This window comes from Acinonyx jubatus, chromosome D2 (genome assembly GCF_027475565.1).
Source record: "Acinonyx jubatus isolate Ajub_Pintada_27869175 chromosome D2, VMU_Ajub_asm_v1.0, whole genome shotgun sequence".
In the NCBI taxonomy this organism is placed as follows: Eukaryota; Metazoa; Chordata; class Mammalia; order Carnivora; family Felidae; genus Acinonyx; species Acinonyx jubatus.
Genome location: NC_069393.1, coordinates 50,680,837 through 50,707,175, shown reverse-complemented (window position 1 = coordinate 50,707,175; position 26,339 = coordinate 50,680,837). Strand labels below are relative to the sequence as shown.

Sequence of the window (26,339 nt, the reverse complement as noted above, 5' to 3'; positions counted from 1 at the left end):
ATTCTGATAATGCTCTCACTGGCCAGGTAAAACCTGAGAAGGTATATCCTTAGAGTTAGTGCCAATCTCTAAATCCCAAGGATCTCATTGGCAGTCATGGCTGCTCAGGATACACTGGATACAATGCAGTCTATTTTATAATTATGGGACAGCACTCATCTTCAAACACTGCTCTACATTTGAGAACACTGATGAAATCAGGGGCGCCTGGGTGGCTGAATTGGTTAAGCATCCAATTCTTGATTTTGGCTCAGGTCATGATCTCACGGTTCATGAGTTCCAACCTTGTGTCAGGCTCTGTGCTGGATTGGGATTCTCTCCCTACCCCCTCCCTCTCAAAACAAATAAACATTAAAAAGAAAGAAAGAAAGAAAGAAAGAAAATACTGATGAAATCATACTTGAGCTTGAATTCACTAAAAAGCACTGACAGTGAAACAAAGCAGACTTATTTGTAAAGTGAATTTACTGATCAATAAACTGTGTCACTTAATGGTAGGTATTGTAATCTGTTCATTTCTGTTCACTGGCCAAAGCCAGTATCTAGCATAAAACAGGACTTAATAAACATCTGTTTAGTGCAATGTTTAATACTTTGTTGGAACAGTAAGCAAATGACCCTCACAGAGAGTATGGAGTTGATGATTTGTGGCTATTAAGAAATCTACTCAGGTTCTTTCTTGTCAAATTTCACCACTATCTAGGTGCTATCAGTCTCGGAACTATTGCCAACTCTACTGTCAGAGCAGTATTCTCAATACTACTGTATTGTTAACAGTATCTTATTTTGCTCCCATACTAAAATATGCTTTCAGTGAATGGCTTCCAAAGTTTTTGGAATGGTTTTCCACAGTATTGTGGAAATCACAATAGAAATCAATTTGGATGTTTAGGAATATTAACCAAAAGCCACCACCTCTCCTTCCTTTTACAGTCCAAAGGTGGGATGGGCCATTGATATAACCAGTCCAATACAAAATGATAATGCTGTCCCTGTGTCCTGCTAGTCTAAAGGTAGGCTGGTCTCTTGTAGGACTTTGCCAGAAGGAAAAGCTCAGAAACAGAAAATGTCAACAAGGCCATGAAACTGAGAAGGCTGTTGTGGTCTGAGAGTTGGGAATGTATAATCAAGTGGCCTTCAGCTTTGACTTATATAGCCAGGACTCTTACCAAATTTTTCTGAGGAATATCATTTTAAACCTCTCATTTACTATTAACTTTACTAACATCCGGAAACGTATTTTCCACATATATTTTAGAATGAAGAATACAGGGAAAAAGGCTTTGCCTAGCTCAACTTAGGACAGATATACTACCTCTCTGGTCAGACTAGGAGAAACTTGGAAAAGAATGCCATAGCCTTTGGGTTGATCAAATCCTGATAATCTGAATGAGGAAGTACTGAAACAAGTACTCCAAACTATTGTTATTGAAGTCAATCTCTAAGTCTAGCAAGATCTGAAGAAAGAAGTACAGCTCAAGTCTTCAGAATATACTGGGAGATCTGGTAAGTCAAGAAAGGATTCTAAGGTGGTTTTTTTTTGTTTGTTTTATTTTGTGGGGAGAGAGAGAGAGAGAGAGAGAATATCTTAAGCTGGACTTGATTCCACAACTCTGGGATCATGACCTGAGCCAAAAATCAAAGTTGGATGTTTAACCGACTGAGCCAACCAGGCGCCCCAAAGATTCTAAATTCTTTTTTAAAAATGCTTATTTATTCATTTCAAGAGAGAGAATCCCAAACAGGCTCCACACTGCCATCAAGGAACTTGATGTGGGGCTTAACTGCATGAACTGTGAGATCGTGACTTGAGCCAAAATCAAGAGTTGCACACAACCAACTGAGCCACCCAGGGGTTCCCTGAATTCTTATATAGACTGGTCTTTATTTCAGATTTGGGTTTTTTACTGATATAGGATTTAATCATCTCCCACAGCAAAAACCAATGCTGGAAACAATCTATAATTCTAGTCCTAGAGGCGCCTGGGTGGCTCAGTTGGTTGAGCATCCGACTTTAGCTCAGGTCATGATCTCACAGTTCATGAGTTTGAGCCCCACATTAGGCCCTGCGCTGACAGCTCAGAGCCTGGAGCCTGCTTCAGATTCTGTGTCTCCCTCTCTCTCTGCCCCTCCCATGCTCACACTCAGTCTCTCTCTGTCTCTCAAAAATAAAAAACTTAAAAAAATTCTAGTCCTAGGTAAGGAATATGGGTATATCTTGTGTATCTCCCATAATTATGGCATTGGCCTACAGCCAAGAATAGGAAATGCTATTGAAATGTTTTTGGAGGTCTTCAACAGGTTTTGGGAAAGGATATGAATGGCAATCACAAAAGCTATTATATCTTTGGTAGCTGAGCTGTTAAAACCTTCAATTGGGGGTAAACATTCCACTTTCGTATACCAATCCAGATTCTGACCTGTTGGTCCAGTTGCCCACCTTTATGCAGGAATCCTTTCCACATTTCTGAAAGATGCCAATCCAACCACTGTTTGGACACTTGCAGCCAATTCCACAGTTAAACAGATTGTTAAAGTCAGTCTGACTCCTTGTAACCTTTCACCTACTGACCCCGGTTTTGATTGCCCAAGCCACTTAAGTCATATCCAATATCCATTTCACTCTTCTACTTGTCTTCTACATATGTGAAGACAGTAACATTCTGTCTAACACTGTCTAACCTTAGTCTTCTTTCATCCCTAAAGTAACTCTAGTTTTTGTATCTGTTGATTTTATAATAATTTCCAGATGCTCTAATTCCACTACCCTCCTCTGAATAAAAAACCAAACTGAACCAAAAAAATAAAACAACCCTTTGCAATTCACTCCACTGAATATAAGAACTGAAATTGAGTCTGACTAGTCCAATGTAGATGGCTGAGTAGCACACAACTGCAGAACAAGTGATACCTTGTTTAGCTAGAACTCCACAATGCAAGCTCTTTTCAACTTGTCATTCTCCAACAACATACAACTATGTACCTCATCTCTTCCCATCATTTCTACACCTGAATTATTTAAACCTAATAAATGATTTTACATATTTCTGTACTGAATGATACCTCTCCGCACACCCCAAAGACCGAAGTCATGGAATGCTATCCCCACCCCCAACCCCATCCTAAGATTCTACAGCATGCTATGTACTTCTTTGGCTGTGACAGACAACAACATGACTTTTTCCTAAAGTTTCTGTCCCTCTTCTTCATCTTTCAGAAATAAATTCAGAGAACCAATCTCCTTTACTGAAAACTGCTGTTTTCTAGGGGATTACACTGTCAAGAATTTCAGGTGTTATTGCTTTTAGCAAAATTAGAGCTGCAGTCTCCCTACCGTCAACTTGCCGCTACAAGTTTTGTGATGCATTACAAAAAAATCATTCATATCCTTTGTGTGTGGTGGGGGACTGAAGAGGAAACAATTTTTCTCATAAGAAATGGCTTCTTAAAGAGTATTTATCTAGAGGAAATGCAATCTAGTTTAATAATAAAAAGCACCTAATAGGAAAAAAGTTCCTATTTATGTTATTTTCCATTAACAGAAGAACTTAACTCCTTTGGGGTTAGCAATTTATTCTTCATAGCTAAATATTTTAGACCCTTAACCGACTGAGCCATACCAAATTTTTCTAAACTGTTCTTCTATCATGATTCATTTCCTTGGTCTGCAGAGATCTCTCATTCCTATTCCCTGGACATCAAAACAGAAAGAAAAAAACATGTCCCCTTCCCCCTTTAATTGGCTTAAAAGTATATATATATATATTTTTCTGGGCTCCTGGATAGTTCAGTTGATTAAGCTACACATAATTCCAGCTCATGATCTCAGCTCAGGTCCTGATCTCAGGGTTGTGAGTTCAAGCCCCTCATTGGGCTCTGTGCTGGGCACGAAGCCTACTGAAAACAAAACAAAACATTTTTCCCCTTTGTACCTTACTCTATAATATACAAACACAAGAAACTACTTGGTCAGACAGTTACATAGTCCCCACACCTACAATGAACTTCCAACGGCATGTTTACATGCATATCAACATGACTGACAGCTATCTACAAGAGATTATTAAATGTATTTTCCATATGTAAGAGTAAATGCAGCTAAATGCATTTATTTAAAAATTAAAACAGGTTCTGGGGTGTCTGGGCAGCTCAGTCAGTTAAGTGTCCAACTCTTAATGTTCGGCACAGGTCACAGTCTCACGGTTGATGGGATCTAGCATGAAGCCTGCTTGAGATTCTCTCTGTCCCTACCCTGTTTACGCTCTTTCTCTCTCTCTCTCAAAATAAATATAAACTTAAAAACAAAAAACATATTTTCTCATTAATAACTCAGATTGAATTTACAAAACTAATTTTTAAATAAGTTTCTCATATGCCTGGGTTTAAATGCAGGGCTTTTAATGCTCTGATTTAATGTACACCATTCACAATTTTTATTTTATTATTCTCCCTTTGTACCTTAAATTCTTAGTCATGTGACCTGTACCAGATAATTTGGGCAAATAGTGAGATAGATTGGTTCCTAAAACAAGTTTTTTTACTTCAGTCTGAGTCACATGAAATCTATGTAAAAAAGTACTTCGAAATGTTGGGACAGAACCGAGGGTGGGATTGTGGGGGAGGAACAAGGTCAATAAGAAAAGCTAATCCCATAATCTCTAAATACTACTATTTTCAGACATGAACTCATTAATACACCAGATTCTTGAAAGGTAGCAACTAAGATCTTGCTTGGTTATTTTTATCCCACAGATCAAGTGAACAGAATCTAAGTAACACTACCCTTTGGATTACTTATCAGTTGGTTATGAGTTTGCCAAATCAGTTGCTTAAATGTTGACTACATGGCCAAATGAGACAACCCAAATTAGTTGAGAAAAGACTAAAATTTTAGGCAAAATGGCAAACAGGTGAGATCTGACTTCAGTGGCTTTCCCCCTTTCCCTTCTGCTGCCCACAGGCTGTTTCTAGTTCTCCCACCATACCTTCCTCTTAAAAAGGCTCCCCAATAGGAACCCAACAAAGTTGTACCTGATATAGAAAGCATTACCTCCTAGTAGTATTTAGATTTTAAAACAGGGCAAGTTAAAGCAAACAAATCAAGTAAAAGCAATTATCTGTGAACAAGGAAATTTTTCTTACAGTCTTTCTCGCTCATCACGTCAAAATTATGTAATACAAAATAAAAAAAAAACTAAGATTATCCTAGGTACGAGAACCCACTCCCATTTTCAATCATGCATGGCTCACTTGAGGATATATAATCTTTCCTCGAAGCGAAAAGTTTAAATGCTTTATGGAAATAAACTGAGTGTCTCATTTCTAGTTCTTTTAAATTCTTCAATTAAACCTAGTACACTTTTAAAGCCAACCTAGTAAATAATTAAGAAAAAGTAATTCAAACAATCTAAACTCAGAATGAGGTGAGGTTAGTCCCAACTTCAGTTCTAGATGCAAGCTCAAGTACCTGTACCATCTTTCCCCTCATCCTCCCACTGTCCACCCCAACTTGTGAGTGTTAATGTAGCAGCCACTACCCACCCGCACCCAGCCCAAGTCAGATCTCAGGTTTCCCAAACTTGACTATTTCCAGTTCTAGCCTCTCCAGAAACTTGCTAATGATTGACGACCCTGATAAACCCATTAACACTAACGTGTCAACGGCTAATTAAGCTACTCCTCCTGAATTACATCCTCACATTTTACAAAGGCCTTTAAGAAGACCTTTACCCAAATGATTGGTAAGAGCTGTAGTGGAACTTGCAAGAACGACAGATTTTGGAAGATCACTGGCCTTTCAAATCACAAAGTCTACTAGGTCCCCTACTCTTTCTTGTGTCTGGAAGCCTTTGAGAGTAGCAAGACCGGAAGTTGGTACAGGTATTGTTGATACAAAACAAAGCAAAAAAAAAAAAAAAAATTCCAGGGAGTGGGACACGCTCGCCCCCTAGCCCCAAGTCCTCGCCTCGGTCCCCAATCGGCGAGAGCGAGACGACCAGCACCGGAGTCCTACGAGGAAAAGCAGAGAACCACCGTGTCTGCTTTCAGGCCTGAGAGCCCGGGTGCGCAGGTGGGGCGAGGCGAGGAGGCATTGGTCCCGGTTACCTGCGGCGAAGTGGAGCGGCGTGGACTTCCTGCCCGCCGTGTCGCGGCTGTTCACCTTCTCGGGGGTCACTAGCCTCTTGACTCGCTCCACGTCCCCGTTGCGGCACGCCTCGAACAGCTCGCGGGCAGCCGGCTCCACAGCCTCGGCCGCCGCGCCCGCGCAGGCCGCGCCCCCGCCGGCGCAGCGGCGGCCCGACATGATCCTGGCCGCCGCCGCCGCCGCCAGCAGCAGCGCCAGCAACGGCAGCAGGAGCCCCGGCCCTGCGAGCAAGAGGGCGAGGCCCCCCGGAGGAGACGCGCTCAGGGCCCGGGCCGCTGGGCTCCCTACTGTCACCGGGGTCGGCGCAGTCCCATGGCCGCGCTGCCGCGCGCCCCTCGCTTGGCCCCGCGACCCCCGGGTGCCCCGCGGCGGCGGCAGAGGCAGCACGGACCCGCCGTTCGAGCCCCGAAGCGACGCGGCGGCGGAAGCTGGCAAGGCCCCTCCTGCCAGCTCCGCTGAGCCCTGGGAGGGCACGTGACGTGGTGCCGCGCTTGCGCAGTGGTCCGAGACCGGCCCGGCAGGTTTCTGCGAGCCGGGCGGCGCGGAGGGGTTTGTGGGAAATGCGAGGCGAGGACCTTTGGCGGCGAGAGGAGAAGGGGCTTCGTCCCACCGCCATCTTTGCAGTGGGTTTTGCTGAAGTCGAATGGTTCTGTTTCTTGCCTTTTTTTTTTTTTAAAGGCATGGTTTTCCTGAGCTGAATTTCCTTATCGTTGTACACTGAAAAGAGCGCTTGAAAGGTTTTCCCGATCTTGCATATTTTTTTTTAGAATTCTTAGTCTCCACTTTTCAGTTTCCACAATCCCTTTCTCCTGGGGGTGGGGTGGGGGCGGGGGATTTCTTTTCTGTTTACTGTCTCTTCCCTTCCCCTACAACTGCTGTTTTGTTGCTTCTTGTAAGTCACTTCTCGAAAACGAATGAGTTGCTTTCCACTTCATGGGAAGTTTAGATGAGCTGCCCCAAGTTCATTTAAAGGAAATTAGAAGAGTGATGAATTTAATCACTCTTGCTATCGTTATTAGCTCAGAACTAACGGACCCATACATATATCAATATTGTACTGATTTGAATGAGGTGTGGATACACTGGGTGTACGGATGGCTGACAAAGTTTAATGATTTGCGATGTATATGTAGACCACAGAAGCAAGAAAACCACAGAGATAATTGTCACGGTTGAGGTAGTGATCTAGCCAGGCGCCTGGGTGGCTTAGTCGGTTGAGCCTCTAAGTTTGGGTCATGATCCCAGGGTCGTGGGATAGAGCCCTGCCTGGGGGGGAGGGGTCGGAGGGGGGGCGGGTCTTTGCTCTTTGCTGATAGCACAGAGCCTGCTTGGGATTCTCTCTCCCTCTCTTTTTCAAAACTAAGAGGAAAAAAATGGTGGTGATCTAGCTATTTATCATTCCCTACTCCCTGCCCTGGCCTCTGGGAACTTTTGAAAGTTAAGATATGCTTACATGAAATGATACATGTTGACCTTTGGCATGCTGACAGGCATTTTCCCCCCTGTAGTCTTTAACTTCTTAACCTGTTTTTCAGGAAATTCAGTTTCTACTGGGTTGATTCACTACTGTGCAAGAAGACAGAGAATATGCACTTTTAGGAAGGAACCTTTTTATACATATGTAAGTTATATAATTACATATAAATAATATATTTAGTATAAATTTAAATTATGTTGCATATTAATAAAATGAATATCCATGAATACATCTAAGACCTATGACACCAATACTATTGCATCTTTTTTTCCCCGTTTCATCCACCTGCCAAATGTATTCCTAATTTTATTATTCCCTATTTACTGATTTGTTCTTATTAATCCCTTCCCATGTGTGTATCTCTCAACAACATATTGTTCAGTTTTACTCGTTTGGAAGCTTTATAAAAACGTCAGTCTTGGGGCACCTGGGTGGCATATTCGGCTAGGCAGCCGACTCTTGATCTCGGCTCAGGTCATCATCTCACCGTTTGTGGCCCCACGTCAGGCTCTGCACTGATGGCTCCGAGCCTGCTTGGGATTCGATCTCTCCTTCTCTCTGCCCCTCCCTTGCTTGTGCTCTCTTTCTCAAAATAAATAAACTTAAAAAAATTTAAAAAACAAAAATAAAAAAATGTCAGTCTTTGTGGTGTTTTTTTCACTTAAGGATAAGTCTCATGCATGCATTTTCATTGCTTTATAGAGTTGCCTTGTAGGAACACACCACAAATTTACAATTTTATGGGCCACTAGGTTTGCTTCCGATTTTTGTTACTATGAACATTCTTATACATTCTCTTGGTATGCGTGTGCAAGAATTAATGAGAGGTTTTCAAACTTTTTCACCATTACTCATAGTGTAAGAAATGCAATTAGTGTCTTCCACCAGTAAACATACGTATATAAAACAAAAGTTTCACAAAATAATAAAACAACATTTACTTCTCCAGGGCTAATTGTGACTCTTAGTAAATGGATTACAGAACTCACAAATGAGTGTGGACTCAAGGTTTAAAAAGCACTGCAGGAACCAACTACCTAGGACTGGAATTACTGAATCTTAGGGAAAATGAATTCACTTTACAAGGTAATGCCAAATTGTCCTTCAAAAGAGATTGTTAATAATTTACATGCCCCCCAGCAGCATGTTTTTTAAAAGTCCCTGTCTCATCAATTCTTAGTATTGTCAGATTAACTTTTCCAATAAATATAGTGGATGTAAATGGTATCTCAAAAAGGTCTTAGCATTTTTAAAAACCGAATGATCATTAGGAAAATGCAAATCAAAACCACAGTGGGATACTACTGCACATCCATCAGGATGACTACTATCAAAAAGCCAGAAAATAATAAGGGCTGGTGAGGATGTAAAGAAATTTTATAAGTCTTGTGCGCTGTTGGTGGGACTATAAAATGGTGCACCTACTGGGGAAAACAGTATGGTGTTTCCTCAAAAAATTTAAAATCACACTACCATATGATCCAGTAATGCCTCTTGCGTATATACAGAAGAATTGAAAGCAGGCTCTCTAAGAGATATTTGCACACCCATGTTCACAGCAGCATTATTCACAATAGCCAGGAGGTAGAAACAACGTACGTGTTCACAGCAGATGAATGGATAAACAAAATGTGGTATATATGTACCATAGAATATTATTCCATCTTTTAAAAAAGAAGGAATTCTTGTCATATGCTGTAACATGGATGAAGCTTGCGGACAAGTGAAATAAGCTGGTAACAAAAAGGATAAACACTGTATGATCCCATTTATATAAAGTGGACTAGTTTGTTAGGGTTGCTGTAAGGTATTTTTTCTATACCTTAGAAAAAATAAGTAGAAAATATAATTTTAAAGTCTATTGTGGACAATTTCAAACATGCACAAAAATAAGGAGAATAGTATAATGAACTCCCACGTATCTATTAGCCAGCTTCAACACTTGTCACTATTTTGCCATTCTTCTTTTAGCTCTTCCTCATTTGTAAAATAAACTATTTAAAATGATTTTTATTAACTTTTAAGCAAACGAAACATCATGTCACTTTACCAGTAAATATTCAAATATAAGTTTGTAATACATAAAGGTCTTACTTTCTTTTACCATAATGAATACCATTTAAACATATTAACCTAACCAAATTCACATCAATACCTTAATATCATCTAATATTCAGCCCGTATTAAAATGTCTCCAGGTGCTTTAAAAATTTTTTTTACAGTAGTTTGATAAGCCATATTTTTAAAAAAGTTGCTACTTATGATAGCAATAAAACTAGAATGTGCAAGACCTGTATGAAGGAAACTATAAAACTTTATTGAAATTCACTAAAAAAGACCTAAATAAATGGAGAGATATGCCATGTCCAAGGGTGGGAGGACTCAATATCATTAACATAGCAATCCTTCCCAGATTGATCCATAAATTCAATGCAAGTCTCATCAAAATCCCAATGGGGTTTTCAAGGAACTCGAGATAGATCCTAAAACGTATATGGGAGACCAAACCTAAAAAAAAAAAAAAAAAAAAGCAAAGAAGAGTTAGGTATGAGGTTTGCCCTACCTGATATCAAAATTTATTACCAAGTTGTACTAAGATAGTATTGGAGGATGTGTTACGATGTAGTGGAGGAGGAATACCTAAATCAATCAGTGGAATGAAATATAGTCCAGAAATAGACTCATGAATACATGGAGGCTTGATGTGGCCCTGCAGCTCTCATCTGAAAGGTGGGAGTTTTAATGAATGGTGACAGGACAATGCAAATATACTTAACGCTTCTGTACTGTACACATAAAAATGATTAAGATGATGTAAAAATGCAAATAAAGTGTATCTCTTCATATGTTTACAGTCTATTTGTATTTACTCTTCATTAAATGCTTACTTATATCTTTAGCCCATTTTTCTGTTGGGTTGTTTGCCTTCTACTACTGAGCTCTGGGCATTCTTTATACATTCTGGATACTAATCCTTCATCAGTGTTGAAACTACCTCCTCCCAGTTTGTGGCTTGCTTATTTACTTTCCCAAAGAAAAGACGTCTCAATTTTAATATAGTTGAATTATGAATATTTTCATCTACTTTGTGTCCCTGTGTGTGTTTAAGAAAATTTCCCTTATCCTAGGATGGAAAACACATCCTTTATTTTCTCCTAGAAGTGAAAATTTTTGCCTTTTACATGTAAGTGTCCTTAATCCTTCTGGACTTGATTTTGGAGTACGGTATGAGATAGGTATTCAATATCCTTTATTTTTTTTCATAGAGCAAATTGATTGTTGATATTTAGACTTAGTGCTGCCATGCATTAAGGTTTGGGGGGGATTTGGAGATAGGGTAAAATGTATTTTGCACATGGGATGGGTGTGAGTTTGGGAGAGCCCGAGGGCAGACTATACATACTGAGTTGAATAGTATCTCCTATAAAATCATGTGCAATTTGAATCTCAGTCTGTGACCTTATTTGGAAATAGGGCCTTTGCTGATGTAATGAAGTTGAGGTCATACTGGATTAAGATGGGCCCCAACTACAACCATTAGAGCCCTTACAAGAAAGATAAGGACACATAGACACAGACACATAGGGGAAAATTCATGTGAGGATTGCTGGCAATCGCCAGTAGCTAGAAGGAGCATGGGAAGTTCTTCCATAGAGTGTTTCAGAGAAAGCATGGACCTGCTGAGACCTTGATTTCAAACTTCTAGCTTCCAGGATTATGAGACAATAAATTTCTGTTATTATGAGCCACTTCGTTTTGTGGTACTTCGCTACAACAGTCCTGGGAAATTAATACACAGAGCCACTGATGGTTGTAAGAAATGCTTGTCAGACATAGGTATGTATAGGATTGACAGCTCACAAGATAATGATAGACTGGGCAGGTAGGTTGGTCAAATGAACGAGTGGTGAGGGAACTCTTTAGGCTTACTAAGTGACCTCTGCTCAAGTGTGATGTTGTAGGAGCTTGGGAAGGAGACAGCCACTGCAAAATGATTTAGTGAGGAAGCTTTGGCTTGGTATTTAACTTGCTACCTAATGGGAACTGATTATATGCGCATTTACTTTTCATCTGTGTATTCCTTTGAATTCCTCTGATTAAATAGGGATGGTATTTTGACTTTTCAATGTCTATGTATTTTCAGCTATTTTATGTTCGCCAGAGACAAAAAATCCGGCACATTTTGTTATTGCTAAAGCCGATAGAAATACATCCTCATCATACTTTGTAAAAACAAAACCAAAAACAAAGCACACACAAAAAACTTCCGTATTTTTTCTTTTCCCAAAATGTTTGTTGCCGAAAGTTTGAAAAATGGAGGTCAGCAAAAGAGAAAAATACATCAGCAAAGGTTAACACACACGTACTTATGTTAATGTTTGTGTCACAACTTGAGTTCTTTGGGAAGCTGATTCTGAGACAGAGATTAACGTGCAAGACATTTATTAGTCAGTGGTCTTTATTGGGGAGGTGAATGAAACAGGATTGGGTAGAGGGAGGAAGTTGAACTGAGATGCAGTCCCAATCAACCAACCTGATGACAAAGTCTGCATCTGGAATGGCCCTTCAAAACTATCCCAAGTTCCAAGGGGAACAGATACTTATACCTCCTGCACTGATCAGTTACTGGATATGAGCTACCTTTGGAAGGGGGTATGATCTTGGGCCATTTTTCTCAGGCCAAACAATGCCCAAAGAAAGCTGAGAGCTGAGGGCTGCTTTCCTGCAGCACTTCCAGTGGCTGAGGGAAGTCCTCCATTTCTGGAGAGGGGTCTCAGTGGCAAATGCAGCATTTACCACATACAGCTACAGACCATTGAGTTAATCATAGAACACAGTTCACAGCTGCTATGGACTGAATGGGTCTCCACCAAAAGTCATGTCGAAGCCCTGATCCCCAGTGTAAAGGTTTTTGGATGTGGAGCCTTTGGGAGATAATTAGGCTCATTAGACTAGGGATAATTAGATAATTAGGACTCATTAGATAATAATGAGTCCTCACAATGGGATTAGTGCCCTCAGAAGAAACATAAGAGAGATGATGTCTCCGCCATGTGAAGATCCAGCAAGAAGGCGGCCATCTGCAAACCAAAAGGAGGGCTTTCACTGGATGTGAATTTGCTGGCCCCAGCATCCAGAGCTGTGAGAAATACTTCTTATTTTGCATATTTATTTTTCTCATTCGTTTCTGGACAAAATAGTCCAATGATAAGTTCTATAATTTAAATGTATATTTTGTCATAGGACACACTAATTACAGTTGGGATTTAGAGACCATCATATACCTGATTTAAGAAAAACGATTGGGGTGCCTAGGTGGTTCAGTGGGTTAAGCATCTGACTTTTGATCTTGCCTCAGGTCATGATCTCAGGGTTAGTGAGTTAGAGCTCTATGCTGACAGCTCGGACCCTGCTTGGGATTCTCTTTCCCTCTCTGCCCCTACCCTGCTTCTGCTCATGCATGCTCTCTCTCTCTCTCTCTCTCTCTCTCTCTCTCAGTAATAATTAAAAAAAGATAAACTCTCTTATTCAGCGGTTTAGCTTCCCAAGTGATAATCAATAGCTTTAATGGAGGGGGAGCTCTAAAACTCTGTGGTTAGAACTTCTACTTTTATAAATAAAAGTAGATAGAGTATGATCTACTCTATAAATTTTATAAATTTATAAATTTTATAAATTTTATAAATTTATTATTTTATAAATAAAAGTAGATAGAGTATGATAGAGTAACTTATGGCAGAATAATGCATCCTTTAAGAATAACTAGAGAGGTTGAATTAAAAAAAAATCTTGGGGGCGCCTGCGTGGCTCAGTCGGTTGAGCATCTGACTTCGGCTCAGGTCACGATCTTGCGGGTTGTGAGTTCAAGCCCCACGTCAGGCTCTGTGCTGCTGACAGCTCAGGGCCTGGAGCCCACTCTGGATTCTGTGTCTCCCTCTCTCTCTCTGCCCCTCCCCCGCTCATGCTCTGTCTCTCCCTGTCAAAAATAAATAAACATTTAAAAAAATAAAAAAAAAAATCTTGAGTCTAGGGATGCTGCCAAGGCAACTTAGAACTTGAGAGGTCAAAATTCTGATCAGGGGAAAACCATGGAGAGCTGAGCTAACATCCTGCAGTTGTGTTTTTTCCATGGGGAATTTCACAATTATGGATTCAAGGAATGTGGCTGAAAACCCATAAAATTCTTGGGGAAAGGGCCGCTGCTGGAAGGCAGAGTAACCATCAGAGCTTTTGGTGATCCTGTGGATCTAAAGAGACTGAAGCCTGGCCAGGCAGAAAACTGATCCCCATTGGTTAGTTTTTTTCCAAGCTATTTTGATCAATTCTGAACCTGCAAAGTATAGGAGGCAAGAAGCTGGGCAGAGGCTTTCTGAAAAGCAGAGTGGAGACTGTGGCCATCTCAGGCTACTAAAGTATCAAGGATTAGAGTTCAAGACAGGTCTGTAGAGTTCCAACCTACAGTCTGGGCAGTTCCCTGAGGTTCCGCCTCCATGACCTGTGGGAATGATGAAGGGGTAGAAAAAGCCTTTAGGAAAACTGCAGCCCGACATTGAGTCATTTCATTCCTGAGTAGATTAAGGTGATCAGCCCGAACTCTGCCTGCCTAGCAGAGTAAATGGAGAACATTCCTTGGAGATTCCCTCATCATCCAGAGCTTCTGTAAATTTTCAAACAATATCTGACTGTCAATCAAGAGGTATCAAGCATACCAAGGAACAGTACGAAATGACCAAGAACACAAGAGAAAGCTCAGACAGGTGATTCAGAATTATAGATATCAGCCAAATTTTAAGCATAACTTTGATGAATAGATATAAGAAAATCGAGAAAAAGAAGGAGAAAATAGATTAAGAAAAAGAGAATCTCAGCAGACACAAATGGGACATAGTGAACAGGTCTGACATATAGGTAAATTGAAGATCCAGCAGACTAAGAGAAAAAGGGAAAGCAGGGGCGCCTGGGTGGCTCAGTGGGTTAAGTGGCCGACTTCGGCTCAGGTCATGATTTCACAGCTCGTGAGTTTGAGCCCCACGTCGGGCTCTGTGCTGACAGCTCGGAGCCTGGAGCCTGCTTCAGATTCCGTGTCTCCCTCTCTCTCTGCCCCTCCCTTGCTTGCGCTCTGTCTCTCTCTGTCTCTCAAAAATGAATAAATGTAAAAAAAAATTTTTTTTAAATATGTAGAATTAATATACAATAACAATAACACAAAAGGCAGGAAATGGTAAATGGAGTTAAAGTGTTCTAAAGTCCTGGATGTGAGGGTGATCTGGCTGCGACATCTGTCACCCCATTGATCGCCAGGGTTGATTCGGCTGATCTGGCTGGCTAGGCGGGTGTCCCCTTCCTCCCTTACCGCTCCATGTGCATCCCTCCCGAAGCTGTGCGCTGGGTCCAAGAGGATGACCTTCCCCGATAGAGGAGGACATTCTTCGGTCAAGGGTATAGGAGTAGGTGCACTCTTCTGCTAGAACCTCCAAACAAGCTCTCAAGGTCCATTTGTAGGAGAACGTAGGGTAGTCAAGCTTCCAAGATTCCAGACACATCCAAATGAGGCACTGCACGTGGCAGTCTGCCTTTCTTAAAAAAAAAAAAAAAAAAAAAAAAGTGTTCTAAAGTCCTAACATTGCCAGGGAAGTACTAAAAGCAATAATTAATTTAAGGCTGTGTAGTGGCTTAAATTGTGTTCTTCCAAAAAGATACAGGGAAATTTGTAGCTTTAAGTTATTTTGAAAGAGAGAATGAGAGAGTGCAAGCTGGGGAGAGAGGCAGAAAGAGGGAGGGGAAGAGAGAGAGAGAGAGAAAGAGAGAGAATTCCAAGCAGGCTCCACACCGCCTGCAAGCAGGCGGATGTGGAATATGGGGCTCAAACCCATGAACCATGAGATCATGACCTGAGCAGAGACCAAGAGTCGGACACTGAACCAACTGAGCCACACAGGTGCCCCAGAAATCTGTAGTTGGAAATGAAAGACTGAAAATGAAGTATTTAAATATTCATCTTGAGAATTTAGAAAAACAACAGCAAGATACATCTATAAAAGTAGGAAGCAGTAATTGAAAATGTGAACAGAAATTAATTCAATAGAGAGCAAATGCATAGTAGAGAAAAATGACAGGCACAAAAGTTGGGTCTTTGAAAAGACTAGTAAATTTGAGAGACCTCTAGCAAAGTAAGTCAGGGAAAAAAGATAGAGAAAGCACAAAATTCCGATATCAGTAATAAAAAGAGGCCATTGCTATAGATTATACAGGCATTAAAATATAATAAGATGATACATACAGCACAGAGTGTATAGTCAGTCCCATATCAACTAAATACGTTGATTCTGAAATTAAAAACTTTCTCATGAAGAAGTCTTCAGTCCCACATGGCCTTATGGGTAAATCCTTTCAAATATTTCAGGAACAAATGACATCAATTTTATACAACTCCTCCAGAGAAAAGAAAAAGATGAAACACTTCCAATTCATTTTAAACATAACTTCTGGTACCAAAGCTTGAAAAGGACATTAAGAAATGAAATGAAAATTGGCCTATAAGGCCAATCTCTTCCAAGAAGAGATATGCAGGGGCGTCTGGGTGGCTCGGTCAGTTAAGCGGGTGACTCTTGAATTTAGGTCAGATCACGATATTATGGTGGTGGGACTGAGCTCCGAGTCGAACCCTGTACTGGGTGTGGAACCTGCTTAAGATTCTCTCTCTCCCTCTCCCTCTGCCCTTCCCCTGCTTGTGCACACATTTGCATGCTTTCTTCCTCTCTCTCTCAAAAAAAGAAGAGATATGCAGAAATTCTAAACAAAATATTAGTAAATTTGATCGATCAATGTGTACATAGGATGATGTATAATGACCAAACTGACTTTTGTTGAGGTTGGTTTGACATTTGAAAATTACCAGTGTAACTCACCATATTAACAGAAAAAAGAAGAAACTCATGATCATCTCAGTAGATGCAGAAAAAAAATTTGATCATGCAAAAACCATTCATGATAATTTTTTTAATGTTTATTTTTGAGAGAGAGAGAGAGAGACAGAGTATGAGCAGGGGAGGGGCAGAGAGAGAGAGAGGGAGAGGGAGAGGGAGAGAGAGACAGAATCCTAAGCAATCTCCAGGCTCTGAGCTGTCAGCACAGTTTGAGCTGGGCTCAAACTCACAAGTGTGAGATCATGACCTGAGCTGAAGTTGGACGCTTAACCGACTGAGCCACCCAGGTGCAATAAAACCATTCATGATAAAAACTCTTAGCAAATTTAGAGTAGAAGGAATTTCTTTTATCTGACAAGGAATATCTGCAAAAAGCCTATGGAAAATGTAATATTCAAGAGTGAGTTATTTACAAACCCTCCCTTGAGATGGGCAGTGAGACACGGTTACCTTTTTTTTTTTAAAGGTTTATTTTTGAGAGAGAGAGTGAACACGCAAGCGGGGGAGGGGCAGAGAGAGAAGGAGACACAGAATCCGAAGCAGGCTCCAGGCTCTGAACTGAGCTGTCAGCACAGAGCCCCACACGAGTGGGGTTCGAACCCGCAAATGGTGAGATCATGTCCTGAGCTGAAGTTGGACGCTTAACCAGCTGAGCCACCCAGGCGCCCCGACAAGTTTACCTTTTATTACCACTGCTACTCAGTACCATACTAGAGGTCCCAGGCAGCCCAAAAAAGGAAAAGGAAGAAGGGAACACATTAATCTCAGATGTCATGATTGTGTATGTAGAACATCCAAAAGTGTTCATGAATTATTAAAACTAAATTTAAGCAAGGTTGTAGGATACATGTAGGATACATGATCGAAATGTAAAAATCAACTTGTATTTTTATCTACCAGTCACAAACAGCAGCAAATGAAATTTAAAAAGATGAAATCTCCAATTGCATCAAAAACATCACATACCTGGCAATAGATATAATAAAAGTTGGGCAAGACCATCACACCAAAGAACTACAAATCATTATTGAGAGAAACTAAAGACGATCAAATTAACAGAAGTCAGAGGAGGTGAAAGAGGAGTAGGAGTCACAGGAAGTTGGAACAACTGCAGGCCCCACGCGGTTTCCAGGTCAACAAGGGGGAGCCGTGAGGTAAGAGAGAGAAGGGACAACGTGTACCAGCTAGAACAGTGCCTGCTGCGGAGCTCTAAACATGAAAATCATGGCTGCTGCGTCGCTTCTGCCCTCCAAATCTCAGGTTGGGGGGGCGGGGGGGGGGGAAGAAAAGTAGGGGCACCTGGGTGGTGCAGTCGGTTGAGCGTCCAACTTCAGCTCAGGTCATGATCCCACGGTTCATGAGTTCGAGCCCCTCGTCAGGCTCTGTGCTGACAGCTCAGAGCCTGGAACCTACTTCGGATTCTGTCTCTCTCTCTCTCTCTCTCTCTCTGCCTTCCCCTGCTCGTACTCTCTCTCTCTCTTTCTCAAATAAATAAACATTAAAAAAATTTTTTAAAGAATTATTTCTACTAATCAAATAACAAGTCATTGAATACTAATACATAACAAAGCATTTAAAGGGAAGAAACAATCTCATTGATAACCAGAGAAGAAACTGTGTAGCACATGATAAATTCTACTCAGTAGATTATATTTTAACTTAAAAATACTATCACTTGGAGAAAATATATAAAACAAATGCCAACTATAAATAGCAATAGCCAATTGCTTCTCCCAAATGTCGTGCAAAATTTTTAGAACCAACAAGTACTTTAAAAATTAAAAAAATTATTTAATTTAATTTACTTATTCTTTTAATGTTTTTATTTATTTTTGAGAGAGAGAGACAGAGCATGAGTGGGGGGGGGGGTGGGGGGGTGGGGAGAGGCAGAGAGAGAGGGAGACACAGGATTCGAAGCAGGTTCCAGGCTCTGAGCTGTCAGCACAGAGCCTCATATGGGGCTCAAACTCACAAACCATGAGATCATGACCTGAGCTGAAGTTGTACACCCAACCAACTGAGCCACCCAGGAGCCCCCAAAAAATAATTAATGTTTATTCATTTATTTTGAGAGAGAGAGAGAGAGAGAGAGAGAGAGAGAGAATCCCAAGCTTGCTCCGTGTTGTTAGCACAGAATCAGATGTGGGGCTCAATCCCACAAACTGTGAAATCATGTCCTGATCTGAAATCAAGAGTCAGATGCTTAACCGACTGAGCCACTCAGGTGCCCAACAGGTATTTTTTGTTCTGAGACTATGAACGACAATTACAAGAGATAATTTTTTATATATGTCTTTCAGTCTTTCTTCTGGGAGAAAGTCCTTATTTCTTCAAGAATATTTTCAGGTACTGTTTAAGGCAACAAACCAGAGAATGGTAAAGAAGTCCCAAAGGTCTAATGCACAGTACAGTGACCAGAAACAGCAATATTGTTTTACCATCATCAAACTTGCTATGAGACTAGAACTTAACTATCCCACTTAAATGACAAACACGTAACATGATAGAGGTGCTAATTATCACTACAGTCATATTACAGCATATGAATGTAACAGATTAACGTGTTGACGCCTTAAATTGACACAGTTATAGGTCAAATATGTTTCAACCCAAAAAAGAAAATAACAAAGAAAAATTTCAACTTGAAACACGATTTCTCTTCTGTTTTTAAAAAGCACATTATATTTGCATTTATTGGGTTTTTCCACAGTGGGGGCTAAAAAAATGGAATCACAGACAGAAGGGTTGTATAAGTATACTCACCTCTCTGAAAGTCAGGCTTTATAACTTGTAAATTGCCACAAGCTGGCATAGCTCTTACAGTTCTTGGTAAAGACCGCCATCTAGTGGAAACAGTTCTGCTGAGTTTTAAAGACCCGTTAAATAGGATGAATATGAACCTTCAGCCCAACTGCAATCCATAATGTTGGTTCAAGGTATAGAAAAAAAAAAAGTATTCAGTTTTCAGCCGCTTCCTTGTTTTACGTGCAGGTCTGGAAGTGAAGTGGGAGGCAGGCTGTGGGGTAGGGAGAGAAACTGGTGCTTTGCAGTTAGTTGTGATGTAGGAACTTCAGTTAGCTAGTGGCCATCAACTCAGAGATCTAGGATAATAAGCATTCCTCTAAGTTGAGGGTTTAAACAACCGGAGCAATGTGTCAACTATACTAAAAAAAAACACAGAAAAAAAGAATACTAAATAAGAAAAACAAAAACAAAAACAAAAAACAAAGCCAGGGGTGCCTGGGTGGCTCAGTTGGTTAAGTGTCAGATTTCAGCTCAGGTCCTGATTTCACGGGTTGGTGAGTTTGAGACCCGCATGGGGTTCTGTGCTGACAGCTCAGAGCCTGGAGCTTGCTTTGGATTCTCTGTCTCCCTTTCTCTCTGCCCCTCCTCGGCTCGCGGTCTTTCTCTCTCTCTCAAAAAATGACTTAAAAGGAAAAATTAAAAAATCTTTAAAAATCAAACAAAACAAACCAAAAAGCATTGTACTATGCCAAATGTACCCAAAGTCTCCAATGCTGAGAAAGAATGGGGTAAATCAGACTCTGAATTAGGGGTGAGAAGATCTGTGTTCGGTCTGCTTCTCGTGTGTCTAATCTATATGACTCTGCTCATTTTACTTACCCAAATTACAGTTTTCTTATTTATAAAAATAGTATGGCATAGTAATAATATCCACTTCCATGACTCGTAAGTAGGAAGAGAATGACTCTGCCTCTGGTTCCTGCCTGAAACCTTGGATGCTAGCTGTAGATCAGTGGTATGCAGGAACAGAGTAAAACACTCTCTCGTCATAACTTATTATAAGTCCGTGTTTCTCTTTTTGGGGGGGGGGGGGAAGAGAGAGAATCTTCAGCAGGCTGGGAGCCTGATGTGGGGCTTGATCTCATGACCGTGAGATCCGTGACCTGAGCCATAATTGAGGGTCAAATGCTTAACCGACTGAGCCCCCCGGGCACCTCTCTCTAACTTTTAATGTCCATGGCCAACTTAATGGAGTTTTAGAGCATCTACAATGAGTCAATTTTAAGTTTACAATCTATTAGCATTTTAAAAAGTAAAGCATATTAAAATTAATAATCTCTGACAGGTTTGATCATGGCTGACCTGAACTGCAGTTCGGGTTTTATGTAGCTGTTTTCTTACTCTTTATTTTCTTCTAAGTTAGAACACGCTAATTCACAATTACAAGTCATCGGAAGTGGGAACAAATGTTTGCAGACTTTGTCAGATAGTTTTGGATTTTTGGACTGAATACAGATCCAAAACTGTGGGGAGATCCAAAAGTGTGGGGAGATTTTTCTCTGAACAGCACATTTGGTTCTCAGTCAGATGCTAATGTTTCAGTGTTTCAAACATTTGAATATCTAATAACACTCTTCGGTTGTGTGTGGCTCTAAGAAATATTTCTTGATGGGGCGCCTGGGTGGCTCAGTCGGTTGAGCGTCCGACTTGGGCTCAGGTCATGATCTCCCAGTTTGTGAGTTCGAGCCCCATGTCAGGCTCTGTGCTCACAGCTCAGAGCCTAGAGCCTGCTTCAGATTCTGTGTCTCCCTCTCTCTAGCCCCTGCTCTGCTTGTGCTCTGCCTCCCCACCCCCCCTCAAAAAAAAACATTAAAAAAAGAGAGAAATATTTCTTGATGTTCTCTTGTAGCATCTGGTTGCAGTTTTAAGATCTGCCCATTAATATACCATAGGTTTCTTTCTTTGAAGAATAAAGAGAATCAAGGGCTGGCAGAGTAGAATTCTTGACTATTGAATCATTTTCACTGCAATTCAGTTTTCTTATGAAATCTTAGCATGTTAACTTCAGCATTATGACCATCATGATATTTTTAACCTTAAAATAAGAAGTTCTGGCTATTCAAGATACTAGGTATATTTCTGAGATGTGCAGCTTAAGGAAGCCATTTGAAATCTTAAAAAGGGTCTTTACAAGCATGATGAGAATCTAGAACAATATTTTATTCTCAGCATTTTAAACACTGTGTGACCAAACGGCTACTTTGACATGAAAAAACAATTTTACTCTTAAAATTTCCTCTCATCACAAACATGAAATATTAGCTGCACCTTGGGGTGCCTGGGTGGCTCAGTCGGTTAAGCATCCAACTCTCCATTTTGGCTCAGGTCGTGATTTCACGGTTCGTGGGTTCAAGCCCCATGTTGGGCTCTGTGCTGACAGTGCAGGACCTGCTTAGGATTCTCTTTCCCTCTCTCTCTGTCCCTCCCCTGCTCATGCTCTCTCTCTCTCTCTCTCTCTCTCTCTCAAAATAAATAAACAAAAAAATATTAGCTGCACCTTGATGATTGTCACACTTGTCACCATTTCCTTTACACTGAGTAAAGACTGGGAGGCAGGAGTACATAGCTGGCTGGGCTCTGTGGCTGGCCATGGCAGCCTGTGGATTGGCTCTGGGCTGCCGCGTCTTTGATTTGCACAGAAGCACATCCCCTGCTCTAATGTATAGCTGCTGCTCCGTCACTACCAGATCCGTTATCCATTTTCCGTTTCACACCACAGACTCACAAAATATTTGTTAACCACAGTCTCGTTCCGTGTAGCATGCATTTGCCGTGATAAACACATGAAGCCATCAAGGGCCTCTCCATTATCTAATATATACCTAATATATAATATCTACCTATTATCTGTCTATCATCACAATGTATAGAATCATGTAATATAATGTGTACAATGTTAAAGGTGATTCATAATTTCAGTGATTTTGAGCAACTGTAATTTTTTTTTTTTTGAGAGAGGGCACAAGTGAACGAGGGGCAGAGAGAGAGAGGGAGAGAGAGAGAATCCCACAAGGAGCAGAGAAAGAGAGAGAGAGAGAGAGACAGAGAGAGAGAGAGAGAGAGAGAAGCGGGGCTTGTGCTCACCCGAAGTGGGGCTCAAGCTCACAAACCATGAGATCACAAACTACGCTGAAGTCAGGCATTTAACCGACTGAGCCACCCAGGCGTCCCGGTTATGAGCAACTACAGAGTGAAATATCTTCTGGCATGGATATGTGATAGCAATGGCCTTCTACAACTGTGTTCCAGATATTCAGACTTCAGTAGTTTTATTTGATAAAGAAATTTTGCCAGTAGGTTGTTATGTTTTATTCTAAGAGAAAAACACCACTTTTGCTGATCGTGGTTCTTGTCACAAAGTTCCTATCAACTGTATAATTTACACCTGTTTTTACTACAAGACATGCAACTTGGAGCAAGGCCTCTGTCATGTCAGCCTCTTTTTCGCCTTTAGCAACCAAAATTCCTCATTTTAGGACAATTTAAGCATTATCTTATGCACATTTGGCTTACTGAAAAGACTGGGGTGCTTTAATCAAAAACAACCCTAATGTTTCAAAGGCGTGAACTATTTGACACATTGCTATAACAGACGCTGCTCTGGAAACTAAGCAAATGGATTGCCAGTTTTCAGAAATCTTATATTCAGATACCAACCATACTTAATTGTGATTTTCTTTTGCAGTTCTTGTATGGAATAATCATGCTCAGCGTTGTCTCTGAACCAACTCTAGTTGATTTTTTTTTAAACTTTATTTGTTTAATTTACATACAAGTTAGTTAGCATGTGGTGCAACCATGATTTCAGGAGTAGATTCTTTAATGCCCCTTTCCCAGTCCGACCATTCCTGCTACCTCTCTGGCAACGCTCTGAACCAATTCTAGTTATGCATTCACGCTGTAGACTTGTGGTATAGGTTTTTAAAGTTTTTTTTTTAAGTTTTTATTTAAATTCTAGTTACCTAACAGTGTAATATTAGTTAAGGTGTATAATGCAATGATGCAACACTTCCATATGTCACCTGATGCTCATCACAGCAAGTGCACTCCTTGATCCCCACCACCTACTTAACCCATCTCTGCCCCGCCCCCCCCCAATCCCCTCTGGTAACCATCAGTTTGTTTGCTATAATTACGAGTCTGTTTCTTGGTTTCCCTCTCTTTCTCTCTCTCTCTTCCCCTCTTTTTCCTTTGCTTGTTTGTTTTGTTTCTAAGATTTCACCTATGAGTGAAATCATATGGCATTTGACTTTCTCTGACTTATTTCGCTAAGCATAATACTTGCTAGCTCCATCCATGTCATTGCAAATGGCCAGATTTCATTCTTTTTTATGGCTGAGTAATATTCCGTTGTATATATATACCAATCTTCTTTATCCATTCACCAGTTGATGGATACTTAGTCTGTTTACATAGTTTGACTATTGTAAATAATGCTGCTTATAAACATTGAGGTTCATGTATCCCTTTTTTTAAAAAAAATTATTTATTCTGAGAGGGAGAGAGAGAGAGAGAGAGAGAGAGAGAGAGAGAGAATCCCAAGCAGGCTCTTCACTGTCAGAGCAGAGCCCGACTTGAGGCTCAAACCCATGAACCATGAGATCGTGACCTGAGCTGAAATAACTGACTGAGCCACCCAGGTGCCCCTGCATGTATCCCTTTGAATTGGGATTTTTGGATTCTTTGGGTAAATAGCCAGTAGTGCACTTGCTCCATCATAGGATAGTTCTATTTTTAACTTTTTACTGTTTCCCATGATGGCTGCACCAGTTTGCAAGGAATAGTTATTTATAATAGCACATGATTTCTTTGATTTTATAAGATTATGGATTTTGATAGAACCTTCTTTATTTACTTAGAAATGAGTCTAAAATGTCATTTACTCCATCTTTATTTTCAGAATGAATTGCCTTTTCTAAATTTTTTTTTTAATGTTTATTTATTTTTGAGACAGAGAGAGACAGAGCATGAATGGGGGAGGGTCAGAGAGAGAGGGAGACACAGAATCTGAAACAGGCTCCAGGCTCTGAGCTGTCAGCACAGAGCCCGACGCGGGGCTCCAACTCATGGACCGCGAGATCATGACCTGAGCCGAAGTCGGCTGCTTAACCGACTGAGCCACCCAGGCGCCCCTGAATTGCCTTTTCACTATGGGCAAACTACATATGGCAAAAATATAAAATGTTAGTACGTTTTTGGGGGGGGGTAGCTTTTACTTTTCAAAAATTAATTTTTGAAAGCTTTTATCGTAAATTACTAAATTTTGGTTTGTTAATTTTGCACTAAAGCTGGCTTTTGATGCTGTAGTTTTTGCTTAAAAAACTAAGTAGCTTTGTTAAAATAGATGAGTTGAATTCTTTCTAAACACCACTTTCCTATGATGAAGACAAACGGGGTTTTTTTTTTTTTAAGTTTTAAAATTTATTTTGAGATAGAGGAAGCACGCACGAATGAGGGATAGTCAGAGAGACAGGAAGAGAGAGAATCCCAAGCAGGCTCCATACTGTCAGTGCAGAGCCTGACGCTGATCTTGAACTCATGGAATCGTGAGATCATGACTTCAGCCAAAGTCGGATGCTTAACTGACTGAGCCACCCAGGCGCCCCCAAATATTTTTTTTAAAGTAACATTTAAAATTTTTACCATTTCTGTTCTTTTTTTAAAATTTTTTTTTAACGTTTATTTATTTTTGAGACAGAGAGAGACAGAGCATGAACGGGGGAGACTCAGAGAGAGGGAGACACAGAATCTGAAACAGGCTCCAGGCTCTGAGCTGTCAGCACAGAGCCCGACGCGGGGCTCAAACCCCCAGACCGCGAGATCATGACCTGAGCCGAAGTCGGCCGCTTAACCGACTGAGCCACCCAGGTGCCCCACCATTTCTGTTCTTAAAACAAAGAAACAAAATTATTATGATCCCTAGGTTCATTTCCCTAACTGGTTCAATTACCAGCTACTCTAGAATCCTTAGGTTTGCTCACGGCTGTGTCCGTAGTCTCATGTCATGGCCTTGTGTTTATGTATCTTCCCTCATAATTCTTCGCCTGTAAATTACATAAACAAACAAACAAAAAGCTCTTCTCTTTTGCAACTATAAAGGGACTTTTAATTTTTTAAATCTTTTTTTAAACATTTATTTATTTTTGAGAGACAGAGTGAGACAGAGCATGAGTTGGGGAGGGCCAGAGAGAAGGAGACACATAATCCAAAGCAGGCTCCAAGCTGTCAGCAGAAAGCCTGATGCGGGGCTCGAACCCATGGACCAGGAGATCATGATCTGAGCCAAAGTCAGATGCTTAAACGACTGAGCCACCCAGGCACCCCCATACAGGGACTTTTTAGATTGGTCTCATTCTCAAAGACCAGCTGTTAGCTTCCCTCTTGAGGTAGAAACTAAAAAAGAGCTGATAGTCCTATAAAACATTTCTACAGTGTTTTTTTTTTTTTCTTTTAAAAATCAAGAAATGGTTCTTCAACTGTTAGTGAAAACTTGGATTAAAAAAAAGACTTTACTTCTGTTCATTTTCTTTGACTACTTGCTTTCCATGGACATCTATAATCTTCTTTAGGTAAAGTTGTCCTGGGTATGTTTCCTTGACTGGGTGCTTTAGTATTATAATGATGTCAGTGATCCAAAACTTCATATGTAAATTCAGTGCAATCCCAATAAAAATTCCAGTTGGCTATTTTGAGGAATTTGATCAATGTTTGAAGTTGTATGGGAGAATAAAGATCCACAAGTAGCTAAGATAGGAATAAAAAAAAAAAAAGACTCTTCCTTTGAGATATAAAGACAAATCACAAACTATAATAATAAAAACAGTGCAATATTGGCACAAGAATAAACAGACCAAAAGGACATAACAGAGAGATCATAGACAGACCCATGTATACCGAGTATTTAATATATAATGAAGGTGACACCATAAATCAATGGTGAAAAAATGGATTTAATTAGCAGTGGTATTGGGAAAATTGGCTCAGT

At 40.5% G+C, this 26,339-nt stretch overlaps 1 protein-coding gene and 1 long non-coding RNA gene across 4 annotated transcripts in view; one reads left to right on the top strand and one right to left on the bottom strand.

Annotated features, from left to right (window-relative positions):
• Positions 1-6,605, bottom strand: part of TNKS2 (tankyrase 2) — a 66,656-nt gene extending 60,051 nt beyond the window's left edge. For all 3 annotated transcript variants that reach the window (XM_015061925.3, XM_027062615.2, XM_053207786.1), the window contains exon 1: positions 6,106-6,605. In XM_015061925.3, the coding sequence (XP_014917411.2) occupies positions 6,106-6,304 (199 nt within the window). In that variant the 5' untranslated portion in view covers positions 6,305-6,605. The remainder of the gene's footprint in view (positions 1-6,105) is intronic.
• A 61-nt stretch (positions 6,606-6,666) lies between these two features.
• On the top strand, positions 6,667-17,796 carry LOC113600230 (uncharacterized). Its single transcript, XR_008292383.1, has 4 exons — positions 6,667-6,882; positions 7,681-7,766; positions 8,572-8,708; positions 17,450-17,796. It is a non-coding gene; the product is annotated as an uncharacterized LOC113600230 (long non-coding RNA).
• The last annotated feature ends 8,543 nt before the right edge of the window (positions 17,797-26,339 follow it).